This window comes from Candida parapsilosis, contig 005809 (assembly GCF_000182765.1).
Source record: "Candida parapsilosis strain CDC317 annotated contig 005809".
Lineage (NCBI taxonomy): Eukaryota > Fungi > Ascomycota > Pichiomycetes > Serinales > Debaryomycetaceae > Lodderomyces > Lodderomyces parapsilosis.
Genome location: NW_023503281.1, coordinates 2,874,539 through 2,888,922, shown reverse-complemented (window position 1 = coordinate 2,888,922; position 14,384 = coordinate 2,874,539). Strand labels below are relative to the sequence as shown.

The window sequence follows — 14,384 nt, the reverse complement described above, 5'->3', positions numbered from 1 at the left end:
ATTCCAAAGGAAGATGACGTCCAAGGGATGAGAGTAAAAAAAAGAAAACAATATTTTGCAAAACCAATATTGGTTTCAACAGAATCATATCAACAACATGATGATAAACCCAATCATTAATGAATTCATCATTGCATAAAGAAACGAAGTTGACAAGGTTGCAAACAAGGCAGAACTTGAATTTGGTGAACAATCTTCAGAAATTCCATGCAAGGTGACATTGGTTTGGTTTTGATACAATTTCAATTCCGATGAATTTGGTGAATCGATTGATGAGTGATGAATTAACTTGTCCAATTTGGTTTTGCCAAATTTGCCCTCGTCTTCTTTGGACCAATGATTTTTGGTTTTGTTGACTAGTTTTTGCGGCAACACTTTGACGTCTTGCAAGATGTGTTTGAAATTCTTTGATCGAGAAAGATCTTCCGAATTGTCTTTGTCATTTTGCTCGTTATCAATAATCACCGGTGCTGCTGGTTCTTCATTTGGCTGTTTGATTTCCTGTTCCAAAGATGGTGGCAATAACTCATTCGTCACTTCATCATCCTCACTTTCATACACTTCATTTCTCAAAGCTTCCAAAGCATCAAAAGAGTAACCTTGATCCAATGATTGTTTCAACTGGGCTATTTGTACCGTATCATCAGTTTGAACATATTCATCCATTAAACTTTGAAGGCGCAAATCATTTGCCAATTCAATATCAGCACAAGCCAATTTCGTCATGTTTGCATAATGGAAAACCAAACTTCTACCAACAATATAGCTCTTTGATCTCTTGTTTAATGACAAATATGGATCAGTGAATTTGAATTCAAAACAAGTACTATTTACAGCACCATGTTTACCTGATAAATCACCCACTTGACAATACCCATCATGTTTTTGAGCAAGACAATCAGGACTGGAGTTGTATGGGTTGAAATGCAATCCACAAGCTTCACAATTGCCGTTTTCCGGTACTGATCGTTCATGAATATGGTAATAAAATGGACCTTCATTATGAGGGAATCCAGTCATGTCAACGTGAACATTTACATGTTTACCTGATGAAGTAAAGACAACATTTCCTTTGATATCCTTATTGCCACCAAATGGAAAATCAGCAATGGCGACAATGTTTTTGGGATTCTTTTTGATTTTAGGAGCTTTATCTGATAGACAAGTTGTTGCTAAAGTGAGACTGAGAAAGAATATGGATGAAAGTAACTTCATGGTGGGGAGGAAGATTAGGTTGTTGATGGTACTGTGCTGAAAGGAGGGAAAGAGAGGAAGAAAGGGAAGTGTTATGGAAATGTTGGAATGTTATAGAGTTGTATATAAATGTATTAAGTTTTTTCTGATAGAATGGTGTTTTTGTTATGGAGAAGTTGCAAAAAAAAAAAACAACCAAAAAAAAAAACAAAAAAAATGGGAAATTTGAACCTGGTAGCGAAAACGCCATTCAAACGTATAAAGACATAGTATCAACAGTCTTGAAGCATTCAGCTGGCCATTAACAGTCATGGCCATAATCACCTAGACTTTTGCGACATCACAGACTTGGTTATGACTAGTGCAAAAGAGTTGGAGATTGTAGAGAGTTTGTAACATAAAGTTTCTGTAGCATTTGCAAAGACAAGGGTAATCATTAACAGAATTGTTTCCCAGTGTACAAAGACAAGTACGAGTGAACCCTCTCTAAAAAATAAGAACCTATCTTTTTGATGAGTTACTCTCTGACTCTTGAAGTATAGTATTCAACTTGGTGGAAAGCTCTAAAATGTGTGTGATTTCTCCTAAGAAATTAGCTGGTTGAGTGTACTGGTTTACAAAAAAACAAAACAAAACAAAAAACCTGTTGGGGTTATTGAAGAACAACGGTGGCCGGAACAGGCCAATTAGTTAAGCCCTCCGAATGCGCTTTGTACTATTATTATTATTATTCCCAGTTTGGGCTTTCCAACTGTTTTCCTTTTTTTGTTTCTATTAAAACACAAAAACTAATTCTCGCGTGACTCTTCTACGAGAGATAAAAGAGGAAAAAGGGGAGGGGAGGATGAAGTTGGTGAGTAAAAAGCATTCCGACTGATTGTAGGATTAAGTCTGGTGTCCACAAGCCCACAGCTAAAGTAGAAGTAATTCGTATCATCACCAAAGTACCGAAATCGAAGAATCCAATTTCAAATTTGATTTCTTTTTTTTTCGTCAACAAACGTATGACAATATATGCCTTAGTATATATATATCCCCTCTCCTTTATCTGAAGAGCATCTGGTAGCACATACTTCTCCTTTTTTGTCGTTCTTTCATCCGAAAACAAAACACAAAAATGCAATGGAATCAGTGATCAAAAATCAATATGCACCACCTGATTTTGCCAACCATCAGCAGTCAACTACTGAGGGTCACTCAATTGATGGCAAAATGCTGGCTGATGAAATGAGTCACTATATACACTACAAGTGTAAAGTGTGGTGTGATACACGTAGACTGTATACACCTTGAAATTGAGTGTTATCTATTTATCTATTGTTAAAAATACTTGTTGAGTGGAAGGAACATCTAAAAGGCTTTTAGTGTTTTACTACTCCACACTTTTTAGTTATATAACACACACACAAATAAAAGTAATACGTAATACGTAATACAACTTTTTTTCAACAATCTCAACAACATTTCTCCCCCCCGTTGTTGACAAAAAACTATAAATACTTGAGCAAATTCCCCAAAAATCCAAATACCACTTACTTTCCTTCACTACCTTCTTTATACATCAAGAAACAAACAACTATTACACACACACACACACACACACACTAACTCATATATACTAACTAACTAACTATATCAACACTTTACAATACCATGTCAAAAACAAAGAAATGGACAGTCCATGAAAAACGCCCCCAAGAACCAAAATGGTTTACTCATAACGGTTACATCAACACTGACCCAACCAAGATTAAGAAAAACGGTGCTGGCAGAAACAATTGGGGTCAAGATGGTGATGAATCCGATTACACATTGTTTAACAAAAAGAGTACAAGAAGAAACTCCAATCATGATGTCAATGAATTGAAATTGATGCAATTGAATAATTCAATTGATGCTAAATTTGCATAAAAAAAAAACAAGGATTTAGCTGTAATGAGAGACGTTTGACATACACCACTTGCTACGATGTTTTTCTTTTTTTTTTGATGATGATGATGATGATGATGATTTGATGATTTGATGAGGTGTTATATGATTTAATTACAATTTCTTTGTATATAAGAGCTTTTGTTTGTATAGAAAGGATTTCATATAATCACAATGATGTTTATAATGATAGAAATGACACCTACTCTATATGACCAAACCACTCAGTAACCATCCTTTGAAAACTAATTTTTTAGCTCCCCTTCCTCGGCATTTCTCTTGTTTCGTTCATTAGCTTCCAACACTTTCTCCATCTCTGCTTTCCATCCTTTCTTCTTTTGTCGTTCAACATAAACAGCTTTATTCTGCAACACTCGATCAACAATAAATTCAGTACTCATATGATCATATTTATGTTTAGGTAAAGTTTCATAAACACCAGCACCAGCACCACCACCATTATCTTCATTCTTTTTGGCAACTTCATCATAAACTGATTCATCAACATCAGTAGGTCCATGATACACTTTAACCACATTGCCAATGCGGGCAAGAAATTGTCTCGTGGGGACATACGGTGCATTCAAAACAATCCCATCAACATAGCGACATTGTAATACACACAATGATCGTTCAAAAATATTCATAATGGGGTAGTTTAATCCTTTGTATTTGTTTACCGTCAAATCGTCATGGATTCCAACAATTACTTTAGCTCCCAATTGTTGAGCTCGGTGGTGAACTAGCTTCAATACTTCTATATGCCCTGGGTGGAATAAATCAAATCCACCATCAATGTAAACATATTTGGAATCTTCATCTCTAGTGTTGTCCTTTTCCGCAACTGTTTTACTTGGTTCAACAATCGTCTTCAACTCATCGGGAGTGTTTAAATAGACAACAGCACCCGGTTTCAACCCGGTTTCATCAGTAGCATACTGCGTAAACCTGTCCAAATTATCACCATCGTTAATCAATTTTTGCCAGTTTTTGGCCACATTCAAATCATGATAATGATGGTTCTTGGACATCAACAACATTCTTCCAACTAAATCAGTAGTACTAATGTTGGGAGTACGTTTAACAACAACAAATTTACCTAAATCTTTAACCACTTGATAAGTATCTTCACCATTGGCATCAGTTGTAATGTCATCTCCATGAACAACGTATTTACATCCGTATTCATCCATGACTTTGGGGTCGGTGACGTATGGTGCATTGGCAATGGCTTTAGTTGACCACTTACAGGCATCAACGGCAGTCATTCGTTCATCTAATTTCATGACACAGGGTCCCTTATTGGCAAGAATCTCTTCATCGGAATGAACACCAACGTAGAGCTCTTTACCTAATTGACGTGCTTGTAACATTGCACCTGCGTGTCCTACAAGACAAAAAGGGTTAGTATTCACGGACGGTTTCTAAAAAAGATCCAGTATTCTTATTTGAAAAACATACCATGATGGGCGAAATCAAAGCAGCCATCGACCCAAATTCGACAATTTTCAATTCCCTCTGGTCTTTCAAACATATTGGGGAAATCAGTAACGGTGCAACTATCTGTGGCAAAAGAGCGTGCAAACAATGATGAAGAATGTGTAGAAACTTCCAAAAAAGAGACGTCAAAAAAGGTAATTTTCATATTTTCACAGGCACGCGCAAAACTCAAAGACAGCAGCTACCAGTTGCCCCGCTAGAATTTGTTTCAGCCTCACAAAGATGCAAAAAGTAACTCACCAATTGCCAGCTACAACAAGTCAATCCCCCCCCTCCCCTACACACACACGTACTGTTGTTTAAAACCAACAGAGTGAGTCACCCGATTGCAATCATCTTCTTTTTTGAACCAACTATGTAAAATACATATACATCTACAAAGACTGCACCATCTCCTCCCTTATATAAACCCTGATTGTTGTTGTTGACCAACTTCGATGGAATTTTGCGCATTTCGTTTATTCCTCAGTTGACGTTGCGTATAAGCCGGTTTAGGCTGTTGTGGTTGACCATACTGTCCACCTCGTACATTCCTCTGTTGATCATATGAATAATATGGTTGTTGTTGTTGCTGTTGCTGTGACCACCCACCGCCTTGCATACCTCTTGTTTGTGTCTGCGCTTGACCAAAATGTGCTTCACTCCCACCATAGGTTCCAGCAGTAACACCACTCCCACTATACTTTACTCCACCCTGTGCTTGCCTCTCTTTAGCCATCTTCACAACACAGCAATAAATCATTCCGGCATTTCTTGTCGAGCACTGATGAATCCACCCAAAAAAACTACCAATTATCGGTGGGAATGTAATCAATAAATCAAATCCAATATTGGCTTGCATTTGAGCCATCAACTTGTTTGGCAAATGGAATTGTTCATTGGCTAATGAAACCAATCTCATGTGGATCAAATACATGACTAAAGGACCCAACACCGGAAAGAAAAACACGGCAAATGGTACGAGTCCTAACCCACAATCCATTCCTACGCCACAAGATCCACAAAGACATTTGTCATGGGTCCAGGCCATAGATTGGATCTTGGCCCACGCTTTTTGTTCCTGCTTTGTAGTAATATCGGGTGGGAGCTTCAATTTTTTGCCAGTGGTTTTATCAGTGTATGGGTCAGTGTTGTTCCAATGATCTTCGGCGTAGTCATTAAATTTGTCCATGACGATACCATACCCGGGGATATTCTCTAGTTGCTCTTGAAATTGTGACATATTAGCTTATCGGGGAATAGATGAAAAGGTCGTAGATGATTACTGATTTGTATTCACTTGATAGTAGGGTTACAAGCCTTGCGTGAATAAAAAAGAATGAGTTAGTCGAAGCGCTATGATTTGTAGAAGTCGGCTCTAAAAGTTTTTGCTATTTGGCACGATTTTGTGGCTTGTGATATCTTTTTATTGTCGCGGAGTATTTTGACACCTTAATTATTTTCTTCTGTCCTGGTTGATTGATTTTATACACATTCGCAAGTTCACTTACCAATATATGAAAGATGTTAGACATTGCTCAGAAAGATCCCGTTTCCCTTTCTTAAAAAGTATGGGGACTTTCAAAACCTCAAGAAGCATGGCATCTTTGATCTTATCGCACTTAAATTCGACACAACAATCACCATCCGGGACATTGTGGTTATTACATCAATCCTAAAACCAAAACACCGTGATGGTTTCGATAAATCCCGTTTTAAAAAACGCTCTTGAGCAAAACTACACTATTTTATTAAAATGGTAGAGGAACACTTTAAATATGCATTACGGGGCATCAAAACTTCTGCTACCTTGTACTTTCCTTAAACGTAATCTATGAAAGAAAGGGACAATTATACAACAACGTGCCGTTTCTTTTATAGAAAAAGAGGATCAACTCATACACCCATGGAACTTCACGGCTTACCAATTGAGAATCTCATCAGAGTGCTTCCAATAAAGCAGAATTTGAGGTGTCTTCCCAGAACAACAATCATAATTTGGCTTAAATTTCTCTCACAACGATAATGGATTGAGCTACTAGCTCAAAGTGGCATTGGATATCGTATAGCTACAAGCACAGGAGCGATTGAAGTAATGACGACCCCGGGAAAATTCCTTGTATGTTTACACGGGAAAAAGAATGAAAGACGATTGGATAAAAGATAATGTTGGAGAGGCTCTTTAGTGATATTTTATTTATCAACTTTGGCCCACAGGTTGGAAACAAGTATTTTAAAAAGTATTTGGTATTTGATTATCACTATGTGAAGGACCTCATTTTCAAAGAGATATCATTTTTCCCAAATTTACGTATTTTGGAGTCGTGACGACGAATATATAATCATCCACACATGGGGTCATTTTATGGTTTACACGTGTGTTTCTGTGATTGTACGTCATGTTAGAGTTGTAGAAACTCCAGCCATATTAAAAGTAGACGAGGATTTCCCAAATTTGTTCATTAATCATCCTTGTAGTTAAAAATGATTTTCATTTCATAAGGGTGCAAAACACCTGGCGTCATCGCTTTTTCCAAAGAATTCGGTAAATTGACGTGATTATGACAATCAAGCAATACATGGTGTTTGTTAGCCATATGAGGAATTGCTATTCTAAGAGCCGCAAATTGTTCAATTCGTGAACCAAGCACAACACGGCAGCTTTCGTCACCATAGCATAGATTGATCAATGTTTATTCTCCCAACACCTAAAATGTTTCATCCAATCAACTCATTCAACTCCTTTTTCGACACCGGAATCATAACTCCTTCAACATCTTTATTACATATAGCACAACTGGATATCTTTTGCACTTTAAACCGATTCAAAAAGCAAGCTTGACAGAATAAATGACCACATTGAGTCTTGATTGGTTTCTGGTAATCTTTCTTGCAAAGTATACACTTGAACGGTATGGTTGAAGTTAGGGAGTTGTTGATCTTGATGCTCTTCTTATTGTTTTCGTTGTTTGCGACTACGTCTTCCCATTCTTTCTTGATTGGTTTCTTCTGTTTTGATTCATCTCTAATGTGAAGGAATTTGCAAGTATCACCGTATCCACAATAACCCGTCTGTTGGAAATCTTTACACACATCAGGTTGAAAATCCATAATTGTTGTGATGTTGATACTTTCAGGAACCGGCTTTATCGATGACGTCTTTGCTACAGTGGCCACTGGGGGCAACTCTTCATTGTCATTTTCAGCTTTCGGTAGTAGCAGTGATGACGAAGAAGATGTGGACGTCGGTAAAATCTTTCTTGGTGGTGTGGATGCAGTAGCATTGGTCAACTTTGACCGTTTTATCGATTTTCGTTCCTCCGGAGTGAACGTGCCTTCTGGATCATCATTTCCAAGCTCCGTGGTTTTTCTCTTGAAGCTGCTAGTGGGATCCTTGACGACTCTTTTCTTGAACATATGAGTATGGGATGGCAAAGTCAAATTTCAACTATTCGGCTTTATTTATCTTTTTTTTTTTTTTTTTTTTTTCCGCATCCTCAAAAACTTTCGCAACTTACACCGAACAAACAAAAATCCACATGATTAAGCATCAGTTCTATGCATTCTCGTTCCAGGTCATCACTTACTACAGCTTTGACTGACAGGACATGATGTTATTTAAAGGAATCAACCAGCTACTTAAACCAAAACTGACCACCGCTCTCAGAAGGGTGTGGTTCTCTACAGAAGCAACACCATCATACTTCAAACTATTTCCTCATAATTTCCCTCAGGGTGGCCCACCAAAAGATCCATTCTTTATCAATGAAAAACAACTCCGTAAAGAGTATCGTACTTTGCAAAGCTCAAATCACCCGGATGTGTCATCAGATACTATAGCATCACTGAATATCAATCAAGCATTTACTCATTTGCGTAATCCATATTTACGCTTGGCTCATCTAATCAAATTGTTGCATGGAGTAGATATAACCGACGATGCAGTATCGAAATCAATGATTGCAAAATTTCAAAACTCTAGTGATGCAAATGCAATGGCGTACAAGTCAATGTTGTTACAAGTGATGGAAGCTCATGAGCAATTGGAATTTGCTGAAAAGGAACAAGAATTGGATGAATTGGAAGATGAAAACAATGATCGTATAAAACAAGCTGAAGAGAAAATTGAGCTGGAATTAAAGAAGGAGCCTATAGATTGGGATGAGTTGATTACTGATGCTATAAAATTGAAATATTGGGTCAATATACTGAATGGTATCAAGGATTGGGAACCAGGTAAACCAGTACATTTGACTCATTAGAAAAAAGGGAGATAGTTATAGGTTATCACACTTATGCATATATTTTCTCCAGTTTTTCCAAGTTATTCCTTTTCTCTTTTCTTCTCTACTCGCTAGCCATGGTTTTATCATCATCATCTTCTTCTTCCTCCATATTATCCTCTTCTTCACCCATACTGGCATCTTCTTCGTCATCTCCTCCTTCTCCGTCCAAATATTTCAACTTTGGTACACTATACTCACAATATTCATATTCTTGCTTATCTTCCTCAGTCTTTGGATGCTGCCTTAACCATTTCATTCTTGGCCCCGTTGAGCTCAATTCATTGATTTTGAAACCAAACAACTTCAACCCGAAATCATTTGCACTAAATTTGCTTATTCTTATACGACATTGATTTTCAATTTCGGGAAACATCTTGACCAATAACCCAGGAAAAGTGGTGCCGAAATAAGCTCCATCAATATTCAAGTATCTTGAGCTTGAGGGTATGTAAATGTCATTACAACAAGGGCAATATAATCGAACAGTTTCTTGACCCGGTACATCGGTTGACCCCACCGGTATCAAATGCATTCCATCACAAAAGTATCTCGGACATGAGCCGAAATCATTTTTTTCAAATTTTGATGCCATTGCCGTTAGACCAGGTTTAGACACAATATATCTCGCATGGATTAATCCATATAGTAATTCAGCCAGATGTGCCAAAAGGGCTTTATTAGGTAATTCAGGCGCATTGCTAGATGACTTTTTGTTACTGCCGCTATTGTTGTTGTTACCATTCCCCGTACTGTTTGCCCCTCGTGAATTATTGCTATTACTGTTGTTGTTGTTGTTGTTGTTGTTATTTGTACTTATGCTATTATTGTTGTTGGTATTGGCGTGATCTTCAGCTGTTTCCACTTGATAATCTAATATCGTGTATAATGCTTCTCTATAAAACGGTACTTGCAGGGACAAACCTGTTAGATTAAAGTCATCCTCAATAAAGTCTTGTGATACTTGTACGAAGTAATCATGACCGAAAACCTCACAAAATTGTTGAATCCAAGATATGTAATCGTCTTCTAGGTCACTGGGCATTTGATTGTGGAGTTATGTAGTTGATTATGTTATGCAAGACAATGATGATAATAGTTGGGTAAGTTATATGTGCGCTGTGCCGATGGTGGTTATGTTGGTGGTGGGCAGCGCCTTTAATTTGAAGATTTAAAGATGAGTGTGTGCGTCTGATTGATAAAAAAGCGTGAGAATAACGTGAAACACTATAATTGTTCTGTACAAGCAAACACGTAATACTAATATGGTATCTTCAAGCGATTATGAAATTGACGATGCCTGTTTTAAATGAATGAGGGGATACCTAAGAACGACTTGCGGAAACCTTCCTTCTTTATCCTCTTCTCTTGAACACTTTTCTATCTAATGACAGAGAGAAAATCCTTTTTTTTTTTTCGTCGTCTCTCTGCATTAAAAGGCAAGAAAATTTTAATGGCATACACACACACATACACACACACTACTTTTAACTGTATTATTTACACACTTTTGCAAAAGAGGAGTAACTAGAACAAGTAAAAGCTAAAGTCGGTTTTGATTGGGTGGTAATGTAGGAGTCTACTGTATCACTTCAAAAACCAAAAAGTGTAACTGTTTGTAGTCTTTTTTAAGAGAGACATTGACTTCCTATGTGTATACTTTCCTCTGAATGGAGTGTCGTTAAAAGTCATGTGTCACAAAACTTTATATTCCGACATCAGTCTAAAAACAACTTCATTTGATGCAGTTCTGAAAAATCCAATCAACGTACCCACCACTACTACTCCTTCATCGATCATTCTCCCGCTCCCCCAAAAAATGTTCTCACTCGACTTGAACCCATATACGATTCTAATAACATCATTTACACTACTCCTATTACAGAAATTGATTACCTTGATAGGCAAATCCACAATCCAATCCATCGTTTGGAATTTCTACACATCAACACCCTTGCTAACTCAAAGCAAATCCATTAAAGAATACGCAGCAAAACAGCATGAGATTAGAATTTTAACTCATGAGCAAAGATCTATAAGTGCGCAAGATGAGTATGCAAAATGGACTAAATTGAATCGTAAATTGGACAAATTGAAGCTGGAATTGCAAGAGTTGAATGAGAGTATTAGTGTTGACAAGACAAAAGTAAACTCCTTGACTAATTCATTGATTTGGATAAGTACGGTATTACCAATTTGGATAATGAGAGTCTTGTTGAGAAAGACAAGCTTGTTTTATATTCGTGTGGGTATTTTACCTCATTATATTGAATGGTGGTTGGCATTACCATTTTTTAAGACCGGGACCATTGGGTTAACGTGTTGGATGTTTGCTGTGAATTATGTCTTGAGTGATTTAATCTTTATGGTTTCTTTCCCATTTCAAGCGAAAGTTGATAAACCGGAAACCCCTGTGAAAGTCGAAGAGAAGCCAAAGGTTAAAGAGGTGAATATCGTTGATGGTTAAATATTACATTTTACTTTGGAATGGTCTATAACTTGTATGTGAAATTGTTACTGAGTCACTGAATCAACGCCATCATCTCCTTGCTTCTATTCACCATTGAGTTTCGCAATATACGAGATGCATCATTGTCAAATTTATACATGTAAATATTCCCCTGTAATACACTCTCTTTAAACTCTAGACTCAGACTAGTGTACACCCTTTCCACTATAACATTACTCGTGACTTTTTGCTTTCCAACATTGAAATACCATGAATTAATCACCTTTGTCCAACACTCTAAATCCAACGAATAGCCAAATACATCGCTACAAAAGTCAGTCAAAATGTATGGCGTCCCATCATTGGGATTCATCTCCAATGCTTTGACATTGGGCATGATCACATGTTTCCGATCCCGAATATCAAAAGCATTGACAACTGTAGCAATTGAAACTTTGTTCATGTACACTTTCCCCATTTTCAAGTCCCATCCATAAAAGAGCCCCGAACTGGTTAAAACAAGCAACTTTTCATTGCTATATTTCATGGAAATCACATTTTCAAGTAATTCAATGGTGGGGAAGATATACCGACCAGTTTTGGCTGAAACAATCTGTATACTGCCATTGAAGGAGCAAAGCACAAAATATTTCAAGTGGCCGTCATCGATGATAGGAAGGACCAGTTGTATTCTAAATGGGAAAAACAATGTAAATTGTCTATTCTCACCATCCCGGTCATTGTAGACAATCACTTTAGTGGGATCATCAAAATCTCGATCATTTTCCAATGCGTTTTCATGCCATGGCTTTCCGTTTCGAACTTCAACAGTAGTTGTAATCTTCTCCACCTTCAATTCACCCAAAACATCATTAGCTTCTCGGTTATGCACCGCTTTATTAACAACCACAGAAAACATCAAGTCTTCATCAAAATCTATGGCTGATCCTCTAGATAGCTCCGCCAGGATTTCTTTATTATTAGCATATGCTTTATAGATTCTGTTGATTGAAATATTTTGTAAAGAATTGTTTACAAATAAGGAGTCTGGCAAATGCGACACTTGCTTAAATGAATGAGGGTACTTTGCTTCTAACCATTTTCGTTTTTGACGATTCTTGTGTCTTCTCAAAGCTGCTTCTGAAAGTTGTGGTGTATTTATTTCTTCCTCTAATGCATTAACACCACCAATGTCCAAATTATCATTATTTTCATCTTGTTCTGGCTCCAAGGTAGATAAGGAGTCTCGTTCTTTGAATCCAGAAACGCAAGTTTGAAACCCGCGTCGAGGTAACACATAATTCGACTGTGATAGTTTTGAATTAGAGTGCAACTTCCTTTTCTTGGATTCGGTCTGGACAATTGTCTTGGTTGGAGTCACGTTAGTCGACGACGACGACGAAGACGAAGACGACACAAGCAAAGGTGTCACCCTCTTTTTACCGGTTTTAGTCATTGAAACAGCTTGTTTGCGTAGCCTGGACGCATCAATTTTAACAACTGGTGTTAGTGGTGGTGCTGGTGGTGACGTTCCTGCAGGCTTTGCTTTTGCTGGATCAGCACCATGACTTTTGTCCAACTTTTCAAATTGGCCAGTGACTGTTTCCATGGGCATCATTTTCCTAATGGCAATTGCCCTAGCTTCTGTCGAATTTTCCTCCAACCGTAACTGCTCAACACTTTCAGGTAAAATTGTTGATTCCCTATCAGCACCATATCTATTCAACTGTTGATCTATTAGTTCCTCACTGACAACCTGGCCCAACTCTCCTTTATTAAAGCTAACGCATGTGACCGATCCATCCAAACAACTAAAGTAAAGAGTCTCACCATTTGGAGCCCAGCATATATCAGTAATTGAACTATCAACAATATCTTGACACACAACTATGGGTTTAGAATTAGATGTAGACCATATGGCCAATGTACGGTCTTGGCCACCAGTAGCCAATACGGTTTGAAATTTAGGTTCATCTTTATTCTGTTCTGCATCAATCTGGAAAAGCCGTGGTGAAAATGAACACACTTCAACTGGCGCCTCGTGCCCAATTAATGACACATCTGACCCCCAGTTACCTCTATTTACAATCGCCACTGAAGGAACGGGTCCATTGGTGGCATTAGGTACGGCAAGATGTTGACCATCTGGCGACCAACTCATTCTTCTGAAATACGAAGTCAATGGTGACTTTCTCAACGGGTCAATGACAATATGCTCCATTTGAAACTCATAGTTGTTGTACTCATTCATTTTCTTGTAATAACGAAATATTCGAACAGTTCTATCGTCGGAAGCAGTGGCAAAAAACTTATTGGCAGGATCAAACACAATTCCTTTAACCATTGATTGGTGAATATCGTATCGTTTAATCTTTTCAAATGTCAATGCATTCCATATTATAATTGATCGATCAAGTCCAACAGTGACTAATAAATTCCCATCAGGAGACCAGCATATATCTTGAATGTCATTATCATGTGCCACAAGTCTTTTTCTCACTGTCCAATGTTCTAAATCTGCTTGCTCAACGCCAAATGTAACTGGTGCTTGTGAATCATCCTTTTCCCAAATCAAAACAATTTTATCATCAGACCCACTAGCTAACCATCGTCCATCTGGAGAAAATTTCAATGATGTGACAGCACCATTGTGTCTCGACATGGAGCAAAGTGGTCGACGTAGAGATTTATCAGGCAAGTCTGGCGTATTATCTACATCAGCACCGGGGGCACTTGAGGCACCGGATTGCGGTTTCTTGTTTTTGTTGTATGGTTTGTCCAGGATTCTGAAAAACAGATTGATAGTATTGGTGTCCCAAATCTTGATACAACCATCAAGACCGCCTGATGCTAGTCGGGTTCCTTGTGAATTGATAGTAACTGTATAACATTCCACTTTTTTATTTTCAGCTACAGGATAGTTAGTAAGGAGCATAATAAGCGTAAAGCATCATAGATGAAGGAAACATACCTTTGTGCCCTAGCCAGGGTATCTTCAAGATTTGCATTCTATGTAAAGACACGGGTGCAATGTTATTCCTACTTAAGTC

The 14,384-nt window shown here is 37.7% G+C and overlaps 9 protein-coding genes across 9 annotated transcripts; 3 read left to right on the top strand and 6 right to left on the bottom strand. All coding sequences in view use genetic code 12, as the record gives it.

The window, feature by feature from the left end:
- Positions 1 to 84: 84 nt before the first annotated feature.
- Positions 85 to 1,215, bottom strand: SOD6 (Sod6p; the record flags this gene model as incomplete). The annotated part of the gene is made up of 1 exon (XM_036810330.1): positions 85 to 1,215. One exon carries the CDS (start codon positions 1,213 to 1,215, stop codon positions 85 to 87), a length of 1,131 nt encoding a protein of 376 aa, XP_036666877.1.
- Positions 1,216 to 2,847: 1,632 nt separating this feature from the next.
- STF2 (Stf2p) lies at positions 2,848 to 3,105 on the top strand (the record flags this gene model as incomplete). Its single annotated transcript, XM_036810329.1, has 1 exon — positions 2,848 to 3,105. One exon carries the CDS (start codon positions 2,848 to 2,850, stop codon positions 3,103 to 3,105), a length of 258 nt encoding a protein of 85 aa, XP_036666876.1.
- A 263-nt stretch (positions 3,106 to 3,368) lies between these two features.
- Positions 3,369 to 4,657, bottom strand: MUQ1 (ethanolamine-phosphate cytidylyltransferase; the record flags this gene model as incomplete). Its single annotated transcript, XM_036810328.1, has 2 exons — positions 3,369 to 4,510; positions 4,585 to 4,657. 2 exons carry the CDS (start codon positions 4,655 to 4,657, stop codon positions 3,369 to 3,371), a joined length of 1,215 nt encoding a protein of 404 aa, XP_036666875.1.
- Positions 4,658 to 5,023: 366 nt separating this feature from the next.
- Positions 5,024 to 5,845, bottom strand: CPAR2_213510 (uncharacterized protein; the record flags this gene model as incomplete). Its single annotated transcript, XM_036810327.1, has 1 exon — positions 5,024 to 5,845. One exon carries the CDS (start codon positions 5,843 to 5,845, stop codon positions 5,024 to 5,026), a length of 822 nt encoding a protein of 273 aa, XP_036666874.1.
- Positions 5,846 to 7,320: 1,475 nt separating this feature from the next.
- On the bottom strand, positions 7,321 to 8,019 carry CPAR2_213500 (U2-type spliceosomal complex subunit; the record flags this gene model as incomplete). The annotated part of the gene is made up of 1 exon (XM_036810326.1): positions 7,321 to 8,019. The coding sequence occupies one exon, from the start codon at positions 8,017 to 8,019 to the stop codon at positions 7,321 to 7,323; it is 699 nt and encodes a 232-aa protein (XP_036666873.1).
- Positions 8,020 to 8,213: 194 nt separating this feature from the next.
- On the top strand, positions 8,214 to 8,864 carry CPAR2_213490 (J-type chaperone; the record flags this gene model as incomplete). The annotated part of the gene is made up of 1 exon (XM_036810325.1): positions 8,214 to 8,864. The coding sequence occupies one exon, from the start codon at positions 8,214 to 8,216 to the stop codon at positions 8,862 to 8,864; it is 651 nt and encodes a 216-aa protein (XP_036666872.1).
- An 85-nt stretch (positions 8,865 to 8,949) lies between these two features.
- Positions 8,950 to 9,930, bottom strand: CKB1 (casein kinase 2 regulatory subunit; the record flags this gene model as incomplete). The annotated part of the gene is made up of 1 exon (XM_036810322.1): positions 8,950 to 9,930. The coding sequence occupies one exon, from the start codon at positions 9,928 to 9,930 to the stop codon at positions 8,950 to 8,952; it is 981 nt and encodes a 326-aa protein (XP_036666871.1).
- A 645-nt stretch (positions 9,931 to 10,575) lies between these two features.
- CPAR2_213470 (GET complex subunit) lies at positions 10,576 to 11,352 on the top strand (the record flags this gene model as incomplete). The annotated part of the gene is made up of 1 exon (XM_036810321.1): positions 10,576 to 11,352. The coding sequence occupies one exon, from the start codon at positions 10,576 to 10,578 to the stop codon at positions 11,350 to 11,352; it is 777 nt and encodes a 258-aa protein (XP_036666870.1).
- Positions 11,353 to 11,407: 55 nt separating this feature from the next.
- On the bottom strand, positions 11,408 to 14,342 carry HIR1 (Hir1p; the record flags this gene model as incomplete). Its single annotated transcript, XM_036810320.1, has 2 exons — positions 11,408 to 14,244; positions 14,306 to 14,342. 2 exons carry the CDS (start codon positions 14,340 to 14,342, stop codon positions 11,408 to 11,410), a joined length of 2,874 nt encoding a protein of 957 aa, XP_036666869.1.
- Between the last annotated feature and the right edge of the window lie 42 nt (positions 14,343 to 14,384).